At 44.6% G+C, this 16,232-nt stretch overlaps 1 protein-coding gene across 14 annotated transcripts in view; it reads right to left on the reverse strand.

The window, feature by feature from the left end:
- The window catches only part of LOC121303795 (latent-transforming growth factor beta-binding protein 4-like), a 36,756-nt gene that overhangs the window by 6,873 nt on the left and 13,651 nt on the right, over positions 1 to 16,232 (reverse strand). The window contains exons 6-29 of one of the 14 annotated variants that reach the window (XM_041234575.1): positions 14,449 to 14,571; positions 13,172 to 13,336; positions 12,822 to 12,932; positions 12,319 to 12,471; positions 10,574 to 10,702; positions 10,285 to 10,410; positions 10,040 to 10,165; positions 9,561 to 9,680; positions 9,185 to 9,310; positions 8,885 to 9,010; positions 8,479 to 8,604; positions 8,234 to 8,359; positions 7,645 to 7,764; positions 7,266 to 7,391; positions 7,021 to 7,146; positions 6,542 to 6,661; positions 6,167 to 6,292; positions 5,867 to 5,992; positions 5,104 to 5,229; positions 4,433 to 4,552; positions 2,116 to 2,241; positions 1,382 to 1,507; positions 1,119 to 1,241; positions 706 to 837 (exon numbers count right to left, since the gene is read on the reverse strand). In XM_041234575.1, the coding sequence (XP_041090509.1) occupies positions 706 to 837; positions 1,119 to 1,241; positions 1,382 to 1,507; positions 2,116 to 2,241; positions 4,433 to 4,552; positions 5,104 to 5,229; positions 5,867 to 5,992; positions 6,167 to 6,292; positions 6,542 to 6,661; positions 7,021 to 7,146; positions 7,266 to 7,391; positions 7,645 to 7,764; positions 8,234 to 8,359; positions 8,479 to 8,604; positions 8,885 to 9,010; positions 9,185 to 9,310; positions 9,561 to 9,680; positions 10,040 to 10,165; positions 10,285 to 10,410; positions 10,574 to 10,702; positions 12,319 to 12,471; positions 12,822 to 12,932; positions 13,172 to 13,336; positions 14,449 to 14,571 (3,054 nt within the window). The remainder of the gene's footprint in view (positions 1 to 705; positions 838 to 1,118; positions 1,242 to 1,381; positions 1,508 to 2,115; positions 2,242 to 4,432; positions 4,553 to 5,103; positions 5,230 to 5,866; positions 5,993 to 6,166; positions 6,293 to 6,541; positions 6,662 to 7,020; positions 7,147 to 7,265; positions 7,392 to 7,644; positions 7,765 to 8,233; positions 8,360 to 8,478; positions 8,605 to 8,884; positions 9,011 to 9,184; positions 9,311 to 9,560; positions 9,681 to 10,039; positions 10,166 to 10,284; positions 10,411 to 10,573; positions 10,703 to 12,318; positions 12,472 to 12,821; positions 12,933 to 13,171; positions 13,337 to 14,448; positions 14,572 to 16,232) is intronic. The other 13 variants (XM_041234578.1, XM_041234576.1, XM_041234577.1 and 10 more) reach the window with 13 other exon arrangements.

Below are 16,232 nucleotides of genomic sequence, written 5' to 3' on the forward strand. Positions count from 1 at the left end.
CTGGATTGCTGTAGGAAAGTATGTGACATATGCAATTGTACCAGGCAACGTTGTGTGGTGCTCTGATTCTATTGGTGGGATTCGGTTTTAAAGCTCCTTTATCACGAATGCAGAAACAACGTTCTCCTGCCACTACCCTTCCCCTTTTTCAATCCTGCAGAGCGCATGAAATACTGCAGCCATGTGTTCTGTAATCTTACAGACAAAGGCACAGGTGATGAGTACCATATGACCTGGGCTGCAGTGTTTTGACAGATCAGTGGAAAAAGGCAGCTGAACTGCGGGGCAGCTGGAGCTGAAGTCTCTTTTAAAATTCCAGCCTTATCACAAGAGCCCCCAGCTGGAACATGTGTTTCATGTAAACCCACGGTACCATATTCTGTGGGCCACTTTCCTACCTACGCAAGAGCCTCCATCTGGAGTGGCTTTAAATCAGCTACTCGTTTAAGCCCAACTAAATGGAATTTGAATGGTTTTGTGTTATAAACGTGTACTTATTGTGTTTTCAACACAACCCAGTTTGGGCGTTGTGTATTTTATACTTCCATTGTTGTGTATGTAGCGGGGACTAATATAGAAAGCAGTTAGAATGACTTGATTGTCTATCGACTGGCTACGACAACTGTAATGTGTTTGTCCATCAAGACTTTTAAGAAAGAGGTTGTAGTGAGTTTATTGTCCAGCAGGGGGCTTGCGGCTGCTTACCCACACAGTCCCCACTGGCAGTGACCCTGTGGCCGGGCTCACAGGAAGTGATGCAATGGAAGGAGCCGATGGTGTTCTCACAACGTCGGGGTCCACACACCGCTCCCCTCGACTCTGCACACTCATCAACGTCTGAAAAAACAAGGCAGGAAAATCTACCCTGAACTGTAATTAGCATCCAAGTTTTGCTCAGATTAATGGGTTTGCATGAAAGAAATATATGTTCTGAAACCCTGGCAATGCACTCTGGTATGTCTCGGGTACCTTTCACAGCAGGACTACATTTACCAGAATGCACTGGGCACTTACCAGAATGCACTGGGGTGTTGAAAAGCTTAAACTGTCCCAAAGTGTCCTAGTGCACATGGAGTCATGTGGTGACTCTATCCTTGGAAGAAAAATGGAGAGCTTACCAAGGCAGGCAGTCTTTTCTGGATTGGTGGCAAAGCCGGGTTGGCACGCACACTCGAAGGAGCCCAGGGTGTTGGTACAACTGCCATCCTGGCACAGCTCCGGCCTGGCACACTCATCCACATCTGGGAAACAAAAAGGGAGTTAAAACAGCTCTACAGCCACTGTTTCTAGGGGCGCTGTACCAACGGCGGCACCCTACAATGGGAAGCGGCTGTCGGAATGCTCCCAACCTAGAACTGCATTCCGCACGGCGATTTCCTACCTATACAGAAGCCTCTGTCTGGGGTGGCTTTGTATCCTTCGGAACACAGACAGCTGTACGACCCTTCAGTGTTGAGACATTCGCCGTGCGGGAAACAGAAGTCCCCTTCCAGACACTCGTTGATATCTGCAGGGAGCAGGCGGGAGGAGGTCATGCGTTCATTGTGTGCCAAAGCACAATGTGTTTGTAATCCAGCAGGGGGCTAGGGCTCATATAAAATTCAGGTCTTCCCCAGAAATCAGAGAGCTTTTGCTTTAAATGTACATTTTGTACAGCGATAGAAATACGATTCCTATTGCATAGCAGTTTCAACCACTCCAGGTTTTACTACGAGCCATATGTAACAAGCTCAGGTGTGTCCTTTTAAGCCTGTGGTAAAACCAGGAATGGATCAAACTGCTATGTAATAGGAGTCTTATTCTAGTAGAATTGTTGGTATATGTAATGTTTTTAAGGTAGTGTTTTGCATTGTGACGTGAACATACATTTTCAGGAACAACAGTGGGGATCAAACGTATTTTAAAAGCACCATTTAGGTCACTAATGGTTTTTAGCATGAGGATAGCAGCCTCCCAACCACAGCTTAAGTGTCGAAAAACCTGATGCAACAGGAGTCTTATTTCCATTCCTGTTTAGGTGCATTGTTTAGGTGCATTAGTTAAAAATCAAGGGGGGGGGTTACCACCGGGGGGGGGGGGGGGGTATTATTCCCAATGTACCCCTTAAAGACTCACCCCTGCACTGTCGCCCACTGCTGTCTGACCTGAATCCGATCTTGCAGTCACAGCGGAAGGAGCCGTCTGTGTTCAAGCACTGCCCATTAGTGCCGCAGACTGACAAGCCCCGACACTCATCCACGTCTGTGGGAGCACAGACGAGACAATTTTAAACCATGACGAACTGCACCGATCTAAAAACCAATGGCTAGAAGCATAACAGGTTTGAAAAAACCTGCCATAACACTGTCATTGGGGTGGAGGGCCACTGGGGGGAGGGGGGGGCGAGGATGTCTGTTTACACTGTTCGTTAAATCTGTTTTGAGAGCCCATTTAGGCAAGAGTGTGTGCTACATATGCAGGTGTTTTGATTGTTTTCTATTCAGGGATATAAAGATATGTAGCGAGCAAGCAGTCTGAGTGAAGTTATCCGGCAACAAGGAGAACATTTTGGGGCTACCATTCTACATGTGAGATATCTTGCTCATTAAAATATTTAGCATAGTTTTTTAAAGAGGAGACTATTATATATTCAGAGATGCCAGGGTGTTTAGTTAGTAAGAGGTCTGAGCGAGGAAAAATGGGCAATGCAGTCTCCACCCCCAGTCTTGCTGTAAATCATTTTTTGTTGCCAGAATTTGTGCCGGTACTGTACCTCTCTGCTTATCTCTCTGTCTAATTCAAAAACAACACAGACATGTATTACAGTCCTTGTAATGTTTTATAATAAGGGATACTGTTGATCTGGAATCTACAAAAGTCCCTTTTTCAAGACTGGGTTTTATAGCTGGAGTTCTTGGTTCTGTCTCAGCTGGGTTTTCTCTGATGTGAAACCTGTCTTCATGTGTTGCTACAACTGTATAAATAACGTACCTGTCATTTTTCTTTGCGTTATTAACATCCTGTTTCAAAGCTCTTTTCAGAATGCCCGCTCTAGTGCACTGATAGTGTAAGGATTATTGCTCACAAACAGGTTTTTTTTTTTTTTTTTTTTAAATCACTCTTCCTGCAGTGATTTAGAAGACGGATCTCAAATCCCCAGTGCACTAGAGCAGACATTTTGAAAAGAGCTGTGAAAAAAGAGCTTTTTGATTTTTAAGTCATAAATGTAAGAAGTTGTCAAGTTGTTAACAGTGAAAATGACAGGTACTTTATTTAAACAGTAGTAGTAACACGTTGGGACACGTGACGTTATATTTTAGAATGTAATGCTAGTTTACAAGGAGCAATAGCACCCTAGCAGAAGTGAAGTTGGATCTGATCCACTAATGCTACTGGATTTGGTCCTATAATACTATGTGTAGAGTATGCTATTACTGCAAGTATATTGATCATATTTTAGTTTTTCCATATGGGCAGCAGTGTGGCGTAGTGGTTAGGGCTCTGGAGGGTTGTGGGTTCAATCCCAGGTGAGGGACGCTGCTGCTGTACCCTTGAGCAGGGCACTTTACCTAGATTGCGCCAGTAAAAACCCAGCTGTATAAATGGGTAACTGTATGTAAAAATAATGTGTTACCTTGTAACAATTGCAAGTCACCTGGCGCTTACCAGTGCTGCATTACACTTAGCTATGCTTTTACCTTGGGTAACAACAGGATAATGTAATGGCCTAATGAGATTTTCACAATGATAGCCAGAAAAGCCTGAAGTGGTTGGAAATCGTATGGTGCTGATGAATTAGACATGATTGGCTGTATTCCACAAATCTGTTTTTAATAGTTAGTTAGTGACAAACAGTGCTGCCAAAGGCATTCTGCAAGCTAACAATATCCTGATGGAGGCCTGGTACACTTCCCAAATGATCTTGGCTTTAATTTAATTATGATGCTTGGAAAACAGTGCAAGAGGTAGTTAGACAGATAGATGGGTTATATATTACAAGTCACATCCCCATTGGAACCTATTCACAGTAAATACACTTGAAAGGTTCGCTGTGAGTGTAGATCTCGCACTCTGAATGTTAATGACAAAGCATTCTAGATGTTTAAAGTTCTATAAAACCAGATTAAGCACGTTCATATCAGGTTGTTTTTGTTAGATTTTATGACTTGTGTTCGCAGGCTACCTCTTATGAAGTTGACACTTTTTCTCTTATGCTATTTGTATGATACAGCAAAAAGTGTGCAAGGAATTCACTCTCAATTTGATTAGAGGACTGAACACTTCTAAACATACATTAGAAAGTGCAGCTTTAGCCCCACCATGCAGTTTGATTTAATTCAGGCTGAGGCATATTCAATATTGACTTAGAAAAGAGATGGCACGTTGCATTCAGTGGTACTTTGCTTCCAATGGGCACAGGCAATCACAGGCAAGCATTGGGAATTTGATGTACCTGTACATCTGCCGTTCTGTAGCTGGTAACCAGGCTGGCAGCGCACACACTGGAAGGAGCCAGCGGAGTTAACACATTCCTGACCAGGGCAGGTTAAAGCATTCTCACACTCATTGATATCTGAGGGAGGGAAAGACAGCACGGGATATGAGAGCTGGCAGCAGCTGCTGTGTTCAAAGCTTATTGAAGTCATTGACAAAGGGAGGTGACCTAGAATCTGATACTCTCAAGAACCTGTGCAAAACAATGTCTATGCAAAAAACAATGCAAAAACAATGCAGAGTTTCAGCACAGTAGGATCAGCGGTTCTCTAGAGTTATCCAAAAACACAAGTGATATTCATACAGTTGGAAACCCCAGCGGCTCCACTATCACCAGGGATATGGACCCTGAAGGTAAAACGAGACTTAATTTCAGATTTGTGGTTGCATTGTAAATCACAGGGAAGCACTGGGACACTGTCAATGTTTGCAACATTATAGACTACTCAGGATCTTTAGGCCAATCAGAGCGTACATTTCGCCTGTGTGGGCAGTATCAGCCCTCACACAGCCTGGGTCTGTTCACTTCTATTGTTACCAATGTTACCCACATACAGACGTTCGCCGTCCTGTCACCCAGTATTACAGCAAGAATATACGTGGGTAAAGCGTACAAGATCACCACCTCACCTGTGCACTCAGCTCCCTGGTGATCCAGCTGGTATCCAGCAGCGCAGACACACCTGTAGCTGCCGGGCGTGTTCTCACAGCGTGCGTTAGTGCAGGGGCTGGGGGACTGCCGGCACTCGTCTGCATCTGAGCACACAAATGAGACAGACGCTCACACTAACAATCCAAGCAGTCTGCCCTAGCGCTGGTACTTGAGAAGTCATGCTTTCGAAGTTTCTGATTGTGTGTGATTGCAGTGATTCCCGGACGTTTTCTTCCAAGGTGGGGACCACTAAGAATTGCGTTTCGGAATCAGCATTAATATTTATTCCTGCATTTTTACAGAACCACTTAAAGAGTAAGTAGCAGGGTTCCGAAAAAATATAGCATTTTACATCTCCATGTGTTGCTACAACTATTCAAATAACGTGGCAGTCACTTTTCCTTTCATTTTTAACATCCTTACACTTAGAACTTTAAAGTTTGTTTCAAAGTTCTTTTCAAAACATCTGCTCTAGTGCACTGGGGGGGTTTGAGATCTGTCCTCTAAATCACTGCAGGGAGAACTTAAAAAGTTCTGGCTTTTCTGTTCTGTACCACATCATGGATCGTTATTGCTGTGTTACCTGTTTGACAATGCAGGCGATATTCCTTATACTAGCAGTGAACTGATTATTAACTGTTCTTTATGGGTTTTAAAAAAAAATAAAAGGCTCTTTCTCTGATAAGGTGACAATGCTTGGTTTGATAAACTGATCCATTAAACTCCTGGCGCTCAGCTCACCTACGCACTGGGTTGCCTGTGAGTTCAGTCTGTAGCCGATGGGACACACACATCTATAGCTGCCCGCTGTGTTCTCACATTGGCCAATGGAGCAAGGCCGTGGCGTCAGGCGGCATTCGTCAATATCTGAAACGGGCAAGTGAGGCAAAAGTTATGTCTTACAAAAATACAAATATTTTTCATTTGAAAGCTGTTCCTGAGTACAATCTTCCTTTGTGTGATTTTTATAAGAAGTTAATACGTAATTTGGAGAGTTTCTCTTACATTAAGAGGTAATGAGCCCTTTAGACAGTGAGTTACCTGTGCAGCTGGCTCCTTGCGGCCCCAGTCTAAACCCAGACTGACACAGGCATCGGTAACTCCCAGCTGTATTCTCACACTGACCATTAGTGCAGGGCCGCGGACTCAGACTGCACTCATTTACATCTGAAACACAACACAGCGCTGTGTTACACACTAGAGAAAGAAACAACACTTCTCTCAAAACTATATCGCAAGTCTACCAGAAGCCATAATTAATAGCACAGTATTTCATGTTAGATTTAAAAATGTCACATTGGTGTCTGTTTTCCATCTTAAATATTGACATAGAAACAGATGGCACGTTGCATACAGTGGTACATTGCTTCCAATGGGCACAGGCAATCACAGGCAAGCATTGGGAATTTGATGTACCTGTACATCTGCCGTTCTGTAGCTTGTAACCAGGCTGGCAGCGCACACACTGGAAGGAGCCAGCGGAGTTAACACATTCCTGACCAGGGCAGGTTAAAGCATTCTCACACTCATTGATATCTGAGGGAGGGAAAGACAGCACGGGATATGAGAGCTGGCAGCAGCTGCTTTGTTCAAAGCTTATTGAAGTCATTGACAAAGGGAGAGGACCTAGAAGCTGATACTCTCAAGAACCTATGCAAAACAATGTCTTTGCAGAGTTTTGGCACAATAAGATAAGCGGTTTTCTAGTGGTATCCAAAAATGCATTAGGTATATGGGAAAACTAGAAACTGGTATGTAATTCAAAATGTTAGCGTAACATTATTCAACAGGTTTCGTTCGACTTATTGAAGGAAAATGTGGTTAATTCTCTTGGGTGATGCAGAACTTTTGGCCCTCGCTGTACGTGGGTAAAGCGTACAAGATCACCTCCTCACCTGTGCACTCAGCTCCCTGGTGATCCAGCTGGTACCCAGCAGCGCAGACACACCTGTAGCTGCCGGGCGTGTTCTCACAGCGTGCGTTAGTGCAGGGGCTGGGGGACTGCCGGCACTCGTCTGTATCTGAGCACACAAATGAGACAGACGCTCACACTAACAATCCAAGCAGTCTGCCCTAGCGCTGGTACTTGAGAACTACAACGTCTTAACTAACATACTGCACCCTTTAGACAGTGAGTTACCTGTGCAGCTGGCTCCTTGCGGCCCCAGTCTAAACCCAGTCGGACACAGGCATCGGTAACTCCCAGCTGTATTCTCACACTGACCGTTAGTGCAGGGCCGCGGACTCAGACTGCACTCATCTACATCTGAAACACAACACAGCGCTCTGTTACACACTACAGAGAAAGAAACAACACTTCCTCTCAAAACTATATCGCAAGTCTACCAGAAGCCATAATTAATAGCACAGTATTTCATGTTAGATTTAAAAATGTCACATTGGTGTCCGTTTTTCGTCTTAAATATTGACTTAGAAAACAGATGGCACGTTGCATACAGTGGTACATTGCTTCCAATGGGCACAGGCAATCACAGGCAAGCATTGGGAATTTGATGTACCTGTGCATCTGCCGTTCTGTAGCTTGTAACCAGGCTGGCAGCGCACACACTGGAAGGAGCCAGCGGAGTTAATACATTCCTGACCAGGGCAGGCTGCAGCATTCTCACACTCGTTGATATCTGAGGGAGGGAAAGACAGCACGGGATATGAGAGCTGGCAGCAGCTGTTGTGTTCAAAGCTTATTGAAGTCATTGAAGAGTTTCAGCATAATAGGATAAGCAGTTTTCAAGTGGTATCCAAAACTGCGTTCAGTGTATGTGAAAACTACAAAGCGGTGTGTAATTCAATGCATTGACATAACATTATTCAGCAGGTTTCATTCATCTTGATGAAGCAGACTTACGGAAAAAAAAAACCTTTGTATAAGTCTGTGTTCTAGGTGTTTTTAGGGGGTCCTAAAAAGGGGGGATCCACTTATACATCAGTGCGACCTATAGGCTTTTTCCTGAAATTGGTTTCAAAATGAGGGGCGACTTTTACACTGGGACGACTTATACACCATATTTTACGGTAGTTAATTCTCTTGGGTGATGCAGAACTTTTGGCCCTCGCTGTACGTGGGTAAAGCGTTCAAGATCACCTCCTCACCTGTGCACTCAGCTCCCTGGTGATCCAGCTGGTATCCAGCAGCGCAGACACACCTGTAGCTGCCGGGCGTGTTCTCACAGCGTGCGTTAGTGCAGGGGCTGGGGGACTGCCGGCACTCGTCTGTATCTGAGCACACAAATGAGACAGACGCTCACACTAACAATCCAAGCAGTCTGCCCTAGCGCTGGTACTTGAGAACTACAACGTCTTAACTAACATACTGCACCCTTTAGACAGTGAGTTACCTGTGCAGCTGGCTCCTTGCGGCCCCAGTCTAAACCCAGACTGACACAGGCATCGGTAACTCCCAGCTGTATTCTCACACTGACCGTTAGTGCAGGGCCGCGGACTCAGACTGCACTCATCTACATCTGAAACACAACACAGCGCTCTGTTACACACTACAGAGAAAGAAAGAGCACTTGTCTATATAGGTATAGTCAGGAAGCAAGGATTGTGTTTTCTGATGTGCAGTGTTGTGTATAGACTAGCAGAATGATGGATTCTTGTTGGAGATTGCTTTACTTTGTTTTGTTTTTTTCGGACCACTTCTCAACCTGTGTGTGATTGTAGCGGTGAAGGCTTTCTCTGACAAGGTGACAGTGCTTGGTTTGATAAACTGATCCATTAAACTCCTGGCGCTCAGCTCACCTACGCACTGGGTTGCCTGAGAGTTCAGTTTGTAGCCGATGGGACACACACATCTATAGCTGCCCGCTGTGTTCTCACATTGGCCAATGGAGCAAGGTCGTGGCGTCAGGCGGCATTCGTCAATATCTGAAACGGGCAAGTGAGGCAAAAGTTATGTCTTACAAAAATACAAACATTTTTCATTTGAAAGCTGTTCCTGAGTACAATCTTCCTTTGTGTGATTTTTATAAGAAGTTAATACGTAATTTGGAGAGTTTCTCTTACATTAAGAGGTAATGAGCCCTTTAGACAGTGAGTTACCTGTGCAGCTGGCTCCTTGCGGCCCCAGTCTAAACCCAGACTGACACAGGCATCGGTAACTCCCAGCTGTATTCTCACACTGACCATTAGTGCAGGGCCGTGGACTCAGACTGCACTCATTTACATCTGAAACACAACACAGCGCTGTGTTACACACTAGAGAAAGAAACACCACTTCTCTCAAAACTGTATCGCAAGTCTACCAGAAGCCATAATTAATAGCACAGTATTTCATGTTAGATTTAAAAATGTCACATTGGTGTCCGTTTTTCGTCTTAAATATTGACGTAGAAAACAGATGGCACGTTGCATACAGTGGTATATTGCTTCCAATGGGCACAGGCAATCACAGGCAAGCATTTGGCATTTGATGTACCTGTACATCTGCCGTTCTGTAGCTTGTAACCAGGCTGGCAGCGCACACACTGGAAGGAGCCAGCGGAATTAACACATTCCTGACCAGGGCAGGTTAAAGCATTCTCACACTCATTGATATCTGAGGGAGGGAAAGACAGCACAGGATATGAGAGCTGGCAGCAGCTGCTTTGTTCAAAGCTTATTGAAGTCATTGACAAAGGGAGAGGACCTAGAATCTGATACTCTCAAGAACCTATGCAAAACAATGTCTTTGCAGAGTTTTGGCACAGTAAGATAAGCTGTTTTCTAGTGGTATCCAAAAATGCATTAGGTATATGGGAAAACTAGAAACTGGTATGTAATTCAAAATGTTAGCGTAACATTATTCAACAGGTTTCGTTCGACTTATTGAAGGAAAATGTGGTTAATTCTCTTGGGCGATGCAGAACTTTTGGCCCTCGCTGTACGTGGGTAAAGCGTACAAGATCACCTCCTCACCTGTGCACTCAGCTCCCTGGTGATCCAGCTGGTACCCAGCAGCGCAGACACACCTGTAGCTGCCGGGCGTGTTCTCACAGCGTGCGTTAGTGCAGGGGCTGGGGGACTGCCGGCACTCGTCTGTATCTGAGCACACAAATGAGACAGACGCTCACACTAACAATCCAAGCAGTCTGCCCTAGCGCTGGTACTTGAGAACTACAACGTCTTAACTAACATACTGCACCCTTTAGACAGTGAGTTACCTGTGCAGCTGGCTCCTTGCGGCCCCAGTCTAAACCCAGACTGACACAGGCATCGGTAACTCCCAGCTGTATTCTCACACTGACCATTAGTGCAGGGCCGTGGACTCAGACTGCACTCATCTACATCTGAAACACAACACAGCGCTCTGTTACACACTAGAGAGAGCACTTGACTCTATTCAGGGCAAGCAGTGGTGCAGGAGGGAGCACCCTTTCTCTTAGGGGGCTGAGGGAGGGAGCAGTTCAGTCTCGCTGCCTCAGAACTGCCCCCAGTGGCTGTGCTCCTTACCCACGCATCGTGTCTGCTGGGGGTTGATGTGGTAGCCCTGGTTGCAGAGACAGGTGTAGGTTCCTCCTCTCTGCTTTAGGCAGCGCCCCGCTCCACAGATCTGAGGGTTCAGGTCACACACTCGCACTTCTACCCACGGGGGACGGAGAGAGACAAGAAGACATTAATCGGATATTAAATGGATAGATTACAATGTTATTTAGTTTGTGGTTGCTTGCTGTATCTCATCTCTATCTAGACACTATCACTTCTAATGGAATAGATAGGTAGATAAATAGATAGATAGGCAGATAGACAGATTGATTGATTATATTTGCAATTTGCATGCTTTTACCATGAAGTCACAGGCAGGCAGACTGACGGAGGCATGTCTGTCTAATGTAATACAAACTACAGGATCACCAATGGCCTCTTTTGAAGAAGCCAGACCAAAGCGTTTTTAACAGGTCATCAGAAAATCTGCCCCCCTGACACCCTTCGCCCCGACAGCCAGCGTCACACAGAGTAGATCACTCAGGGTTAGGAGCCCGTGACAGCCATGAAGCACAGTGTTTAGACCAGGGGATCTCATGTCCCCAGTAATTCATTCTTAATGTAAAATGTTCCCCAAAATCTCTGAAGAAACACAGTGGTGGCGACGTCAGGATTAAAGCAGCATTTAACAATCTACAGGAGCTGCCTCTTCACCACAGCTGACAGGTGAATGCTACAGTGAACATCCTTTGTCCTTTGCCCAGTTCCAACCCCCCCCCCCCGATATTGTTTTATCCTACACGTTCGTTTGGAGTAAAACCCTCAACTAAAAGTAAGCCTTCAGTTCTTACTGTGCGACAGAAGAAAAGTGAGAGATTTATCCGCTTAACTCCAATCTAGTTTAATGTGGCTTCTTTCACAATGGATCACAATAGCGGTGCTGAGTTGCCAGTCTGCTTGGGTATAAAGAGTATCTATTCATTTTTATAAGCCTCCAGTAGCCACTGTTCTTATTATACATTCCAACAATCCCTCCTTTCAGGAGTGCTGGTATTCGACCAAGCTGTCCTCTGTAACAGTAGTTCTCTTCGTCTTGCTGCGTGGCTTTTCAATTAAAGTATTAAATCCAAGCAGAGAATGAAAAGATCTGTAACACTGGAAAATGACGGGTAAGACGATAATGTTGTTAAAAATATTAGAAATCTATGTATGTATATGGCTAAAAGGTTTTGCGTCACCTAGAATTTTAGGATTGAGACTAAAAAAAAACCCTGACATGAACATAATTTAGATATTTTGCTTAATGGCATGCAATCAAAGAAACGACAAGATGATATCGCAAAAGTCTACCGGCAGCCATTGTAGTAGTACAGTATTTCATGTTTCAAAATGTCATATTTTTTAATTTGTCGGTTTTCGTAAACTATATGGAAAAATACAAAACAGTGTGTAATTCAGCATGTTAATGTAATATTATTCAACATGTTTCATTCTACTTTTATAGGGGATGCAAAACCTTTGGCAATAGCTGTAGGCTTGGGTAGAGAAGCACCTGCCAACTGAGCTTCTACTGCCAGCCCTCTATCAAAGCCAATCAGATCTGTTGCCTTACAGTGACATTGTGACTGACTTCAAACAGGGAAATGCAGCTTTTATATAGTACAGTACACAAGTGAATCATTTGTGTGAGGGACAGCGCATTCACAAAAGGCAGTGTTTTCTAACGACCCTGTATTGTAGATCAATCAGACAGACAAACAGACACTGTGTACCTGGGGCACGTGTTGCAGCGTGGGTAATGGTGGTGACGGTGGATGTCTGTACTGGTTGTACTGGTCTTACTGGTTGGATTAGTTGCACTGGTCTCTCTGTTCTCGGTGGCAGCCTCACCTCTCTCTCGTTGCCCACATTAAGAGTCAGAGGGGCTGTAAGTAAAAAAGAGAAAAAAATACCCATGCATGACCAAATTGATACAACCTGTATCTGACTTGCTTTTGCATTCAGTGTGTTAAATAGCTTTTTTTTGTTAACAGATGCCAAGCTGCATGCCTCCCTCCTTTTAATCCTTTTTTTCTTCAATGACTCAGTATTTATGTGTGTACATAGCAGTACTTGGTAAGCCGATAAACAACAAACAAGGTACGTTACCAGATAGCAGCAGCCTAGTCACATGCACAGCGCCATCTAGAAACTTTGACACTCCAGGAAGTGTTAGCAGTACGATTTGCTTTACGTTGATATACAGTATATCGGTTAAGATGTGCACTGTACTCACGCTTTTGGTCTCTAGGGGGCGCCACTGGAGTTTGCCGCTCCTGGTTGATTTTAACACTGGAAGCTGAGTAGTGGTAACCTGGCCCTGCTGGGCAAATCTCCTTAAATTCCTCTGCAAAGAAAAATAAAATGAGTAAGATGCACCTGAGCCTGTTGCCACTACACTGTGGTGTCTCTTTCTAAAGCCCAGACTGAGGGAAAGAGCTATACAGTTTGAGAATATACTGTACAGATATCATGCTAAGAGGTATTCAAAAGCATGCACATGTCATGTCATTTAACAGCAACAGGAGTCTTATTTCCGTCCTTGGTAATGTGTTTGCAGTGCGGCCGTGCCCCGTGCCCGCTCACCTGATCCGAAGGGCGGGCACCTCTCGCAGGTCCGGCCCCAGGCTTTGCCCACTCTGCTGCAGCAGCAGATCTGCTTGGTGATGTCCCTTAGGATGGGCAGCGTGCAGAACCCCATCTTCAGGATTCTGTAACATTGCCCCTTCAACTCTGAGATCACCATGTGGGCTGCAGAGCAAACACACAAACACACAGAGACACACACGCACGCACACACACACACACAGAGGCACACACACACACACCAACACAACCGATCAATACCTGAGCGGGCAAAGTTTGAAATACAGTGCTGCCATTCTTATAACTCTGTGATCCCAGCATTTGGAAAATAACTGACCTGACGAATAATCTGATGGGTGTTTGTAATGTAAGTATTCCCAGGGATGGCAATAAGACTCTTGCATAGCAGTATTACCCATTCCAGGTTTTGATATGAGCTTGGTCAGCTTCAGGGTACAGGTAACAAGCTCAGGTGAGTCCTATTAAACTCCTTGTAAAACCAGGAATGGGTCAAACTGCTATGCCATGGGAGTCTCATTTCCATCGCTGCAGTCCTGCCATAAGAACAGAAATGCATGCTATTCTTTTTTGTACAATTGTTTGTGCATATATAATGATTTTAAGGTAGTGTTTTGCATTGTGGTGTGAACATAAATTCTTAGGAACAACAGTGGGCATCAGATTTATTAAGAAAGTGGCATTTTGATTATTAATGGGTTTTAGCATAAGGATAGAAGCAGCAAATTGAAGCTCAACCATAACTTACATGACAAAAATAAATAAATAAATAAAAACCTCTTGACTTTATAATGATCCCTGATCAAAGATTGAATGTGCTATTGGCATCCTATTATAATCCTGGAAAACCCTAGCAGAACTATTAGCAATGGCAACACACTGGATTTGGAAGCTGTAAGTCTTAACACTTTTGTAATAGTAATCCGCATACACCCAGCAAGCCCGACCTTTTAAGGATCTCCAACACCTAGTTAACTAGACATCAGGTTTGTGAAGTCCTCACATCCAGTGTGAATTGGGCTGTCAAACTACCCGTGCCAATCTGGGTGGCAAAGGGGTCGGCTTACTCAGTTTAGCCAGAATGGCCTAGCAGGGCTATAAAAAGAAACAGCTTCTGCTAAGTTAAACCCGTGAACTTGAATCTTGCTTAGCAGTAGAGTGGGGTAAAGTCACAAATGCTGAATAACACCCCTCCACATTGCATTGGCTTCCAGCGCGTGTGCAAATGCATCTCTTCTTCACAACAGCGGTTTACTTACAAATGCAGCGACCTTGAGAAGCATCCAGTATGTAGCCTGTCTTGCAGACACAGCTGTAGCTTCCTCGTGTGTTGATGCATTCCCCGTTCTGACAGAACCCGGGCAGCGAGCACTCGTTAACATCTGCACGGGAGGGAAACGCATTTCAGTTACCACTCCACTTAGGAGTTTTGAAGCTGAGGGAACACAAAGCCACTTTGTGGCTTGGAAATCTCGGTTTCAGGAGACTGAACGGCACACCAGGGGAGTCTTGGGGTTTGATACAGCAACATTGCCTGCAACTAGGTCTCCTGCAACCAGGTTTCAAGCCACTGTTCCTGAAAAAGTGGCTTTGGTGTTCACTCAGCTTAACGATACACTAATCTCTTTTAATGCATTTTTTTTTTTTTTTTTTTGCATGTCAACAGCATATGTGAAAGTTACACTGCCATTTCACAAAAAAAAAGCACACAGCTTTTATGCCATTGTGTAACTTTTTTCCTTGACTTAGTTATAAAAGCACAGAGTGGGTCAAACCTTTGGCCAATTAATGTGGCTTATACAGCATTATCCAGCTTTAAGAGGCTCAGTGCATTGCAGCCAAAACCCAGGGAAAGTAAAATGTTAGTACCAGCAGCCTGATATCATTACTGTTGCTTTCTGCCATTCACCAGACTAGTTGACCTTCCTACTGCAGAATGCCCTTGATGTACAAGGGAGGTCCTGGCTGGCTGAGTTTAGTAATCCATTAGCACCTAGTGTATTTCATACAGTGTATTTCATTCTCTTTACTGTGTCATACAAAGAGTGCAAGAGAAAGTACACTCTGAACTTGATAAGAGGCAACACTTTTTTAAGCCAATAAAGCTGAATTGAAAAAAAAAAAAACAGACGGAACTCTGATGCTAACGTGCATAATCTGTTTTTATAGAGCCTGTTGTGGTTTAAAAATCTGGAATGCTTTATCGTTGAAATTCTAAGTGTGAGATCTACACTGTCAGCGAAATTAGAAGTCAAATTGGTGCTAATAGGTCCCAGTGGGGACGTGACTTATAATATATACTAGACAGGACATTTTTTGGGTAGGGGTTTAAGTGCGGGTTGCAGAAAACCAACCTATTTTGTCAGTAGCTCAAATCAGCAGTCCAGATCATATCTGGCAGCATTCAGTATTCCCTGTTTATAAATCGATTTAGTCCTGGGACAAAATTGAATGCGGTTTGTTTTGTGATGTGTCCCGAGGCCCTAGCCAGGCTGAGCCCGCTGCTTCCAGGAAGCATGAGAGGCAAGGGAATTAGCCGACTATGCCTCTTAGCCCTGCACCTCGTCGGCCCAGTCGAGGGCCCCAAACAGGGGGGGATTGTGAAAGCGAGCTGGCTGGCACACAGGCCAGCGTGCCTCCGCAGAGAAGCTGTCTGTCTCTCCTGGGACAGGGCTGCGTGGCTTGGCTCCAACTCTCTCCTGTGTTCCAGAACTGGCCCCAGCTAGCCTTTCACTCAGCCCAGCGCTCCAGGCACAGCGAACAATGGAGAACAATGCCCGCTTTCAGATGACACAGCGCCCCCGAAAGATTCTTTTTAATTAATCCTTCCTATATTTCTTTTTTTTTTTTCATTTCACGCACATTGCTTCACTCTCCATGAAGTCTCGTGTCTGTTTTCAGGAAACTTTTCCCAGATCCAAAAAGATTTGTTCCACTTTTCCACCAGTAACCTGTTTGTCTGCAGACTGTGTGGGTAGGAGATAACTTTAACTGCTCACCATACAATTGCCGGGCAGCACAGTCAAGCAGACGTATGTTTATT

Source organism: Polyodon spathula, chromosome 35 (genome assembly GCF_017654505.1).
Source record: "Polyodon spathula isolate WHYD16114869_AA chromosome 35, ASM1765450v1, whole genome shotgun sequence".
Classification (NCBI taxonomy): domain Eukaryota; kingdom Metazoa; phylum Chordata; class Actinopteri; order Acipenseriformes; family Polyodontidae; genus Polyodon; species Polyodon spathula.